Source organism: Aotus nancymaae, unplaced genomic scaffold, assembly GCF_030222135.1.
Source record: "Aotus nancymaae isolate 86718 unplaced genomic scaffold, 86718_ANA_hifiasm-v0.15.2.pri h1tg000012l, whole genome shotgun sequence".
NCBI lineage: Eukaryota > Metazoa > Chordata > Mammalia > Primates > Aotidae > Aotus > Aotus nancymaae.
In genome coordinates, this window is record NW_026988423.1 from 34,451,326 (window position 1) to 34,453,989 (window position 2,664).

Below are 2,664 nucleotides of genomic sequence, written 5' to 3' on the forward strand. Positions count from 1 at the left end.
TGGAGCCAGATTGTCAGGGGTTTTCTGTAAGTGGCAAAGGGCAGGCCAAGGAATTTGTAGCACATTTTCTTGTTAAAAGATCAGGCCCCCACTTGCTTTTTATTTTTACTTTTTTTTGAGGTGGAGTCTCACTCTGTCTCCCAGGCTGGAGTGCAGTGATGCAATCTCAGCTCACTGCAACCTCTGCCTCCCAAGCTCAAGTGATTCTCCTGCCTCAGCCTCCCAAGTAGCTGGGACTACAGGTCAGCCTCCTGAGTAGATGGGACTAAAGGTGCCTGCCACCACGCCTGGCTGATTTTTGTATTTTTAGTAGAGACCGGTTTCATCGTGTTGGCCAGGCTGGTCACAAACTCCACCCACTTAGGCCTCCCAAAGTGCTGAGATTACAGGCATGAGCCACTGTGCCCGGTCCACCTGCATTTTTTCAAGAAAGGAAATAGTAGGATGAAAGAAAAGTCCAAATACTCTCTTTTATTTACTTGGTAGTGTTATTCAGCTTCTCTGGAATTTAGTTTGTTTGACTATAACATAAAGAAGTTAAATGCTCTCAAAGACCCATGCCAGTTCTAAAATTCTAAGATCCATGGGAAATCATTGAAATAACAGTATCTAAGAATTAAGAGCCTCAATTAATATTAGCTCTGACTTGTTCTTCCATTCATTTATTCTTTCTCTCAACAGAGTGAATTTATTTTATGTTGCTTACTTTCATATAAAGAACCTTGCTGCCACTTCAAGTCTCATTTTGGAAGCCAACCTTACCATAACAATCAGAATAATCTTCTTCAAACATTTCAGGAATTTGGAACAGCAAGCCTTGGCCCACCCTGCTTTCTTTTTCTTTCTTTCTTTTTTTTCTTTTTAAGACAGGGTCTCACTGTGTCACCCAGGCTTGAGTGCAGTGGTGCAATCATAGCTCGCCACCGCCTCAAACTCCTGTACCCAAGCAATTGTCTCGCCTCAGCCTCCTGAGTAGCTAGGCCTATAGGCACACCATACCATGCCCAACTAATTTTTATTTTTTGTAGAGACAGGCTCCCATTGCCCTGCCCAAGCTGGTCTCAAATTCGTGGGCTCAAGTGATCCTCCCTCCTCAGCCTCCCAAAGTGCTAAGACAACAGGGATGAGCCACTATGCTCGACCCCATACTGCCTTCATACCCCTTTGTCAACTAACTCAGGTCCCCGACAAGCTCCGCTCTTTCCGGTCTTTTCCATCTTTCCACATCTTACACACAATGCTAGACTCAAAGCTAAGCAGAACATTAATTTACAAATCAAATGTGACATAATAGTACAAATGGCTTAGTAACTAATAAATACGCCATGCTTATTTTTAAAGTAGGTTTATTGGTTTTCAATTATATTTGTAATGTCAATCGTAAGAGAACATAGAGAAAAAGTTTTAAAGGAATAAGGAAGTAATAACATCACCATCCAATGCGAAAAATAGCAACTTTGGGGGTTATTTCTTTGCAAGATTTTTGGATGGCTTTCAAGTAGTTGTAATCATTTTGAATATGTAATTTGTTTAACTTAATGTCATTAAAGTTCTTCCATGTCACAAACTTCTTCCATGTTATTTTTTTGACTCCCAAACCTCTTTCATTGGGGGGTATGGGCCTCAGGGGGGCCCTCACTGCACAGCTTCTTCATTGGCACTGCTTCCGGAGTCCTGGGGCATCATCAGGTCGACGAGATCGGGCGAACTGGAGAACGGCTCGATGCGCAGGGCCTCAAAGGTGTCATCTACCCGGAAGGCCAGCCCCACCGTGGCTGGGGCCTGTGGTCGTGCTGTTTGGCTGGTGAAGCCGCACTCGCCCAGTGTCTTGCCATCATCCAAGAGTTGGTCGTCCTTGTACAGCCGCTGCTCGTCGGGTGGCCGCCTGAGGATTCCCTCCACGATGCGCTTCAGCTCGAACACCGTGCTGGATTCCTTGGCGTCAGTGAAGATGGTGGTCTTGTGGCGCCGAATCATGAGAAACACGTCCATCGCGGCGGCAGCCTCTCCCGTCGATGCGCCGGCGCTGTCGCGCTCCGCCCCTTTCCCGGCAGCCCGCGCGCGGCCTGGCGTGCCCCGCGCCGCCCCGCCTCCTCCGGCGAAGACCTTTATTTCCATGTTACCATATTGGCTTTCTATGAGACTATTTTATAGCTACATAATATTGTAAACTTACCATGAAAGATTTAAGACATACAAGAAGCTAAAAAGAATAATGGAATGAACATCCATGTATCTCGCAGAGCTTAAGAAATAAAACATTATCAGGCCAGGCGCTGTGGCTCACTCGCCTGTAATCCCAGCACTTTGGGAGGCCGAGGTGGGCGTATCACCTGAGGTCAGGAGTTCGAGACGAGCCTGATCGACATGGAGAAACGCCGTCTTTACTAAAAATACAAAAAAAATTAGCGAGGCGTGGTGGTGCATGCCTATAGTCCCAGCTACTCAGAGGCTGAGACAGGATAATTGCTTCAGCCCGGGAGGCGGAGGTTGCCGTGAGCCGAGATAGCTCTATTGCACTCCAGCCTGGACAACAAGAGAGAAACAACGTCTCGAAAACAAACAAACAAACATTATCAATGCAATTGATACCCTCTGTGTAATCATCCTCATTTGCAGCTCCCTCCATCTCTAACATATGTAACCAGTTTCTGAAATTTGGTG

At 46.3% G+C, this 2,664-nt stretch overlaps 1 protein-coding gene across 1 annotated transcript; it reads right to left on the minus strand.

The window, feature by feature from the left end:
- Positions 1-1,635: 1,635 nt before the first annotated feature.
- LOC105734228 (elongin-B) lies at positions 1,636-1,992 on the minus strand. Its single transcript, XM_021671246.2, has one exon. It carries the CDS (start codon positions 1,990-1,992, stop codon positions 1,636-1,638), a length of 357 nt encoding a protein of 118 aa, XP_021526921.1.
- Between the last annotated feature and the right edge of the window lie 672 nt (positions 1,993-2,664).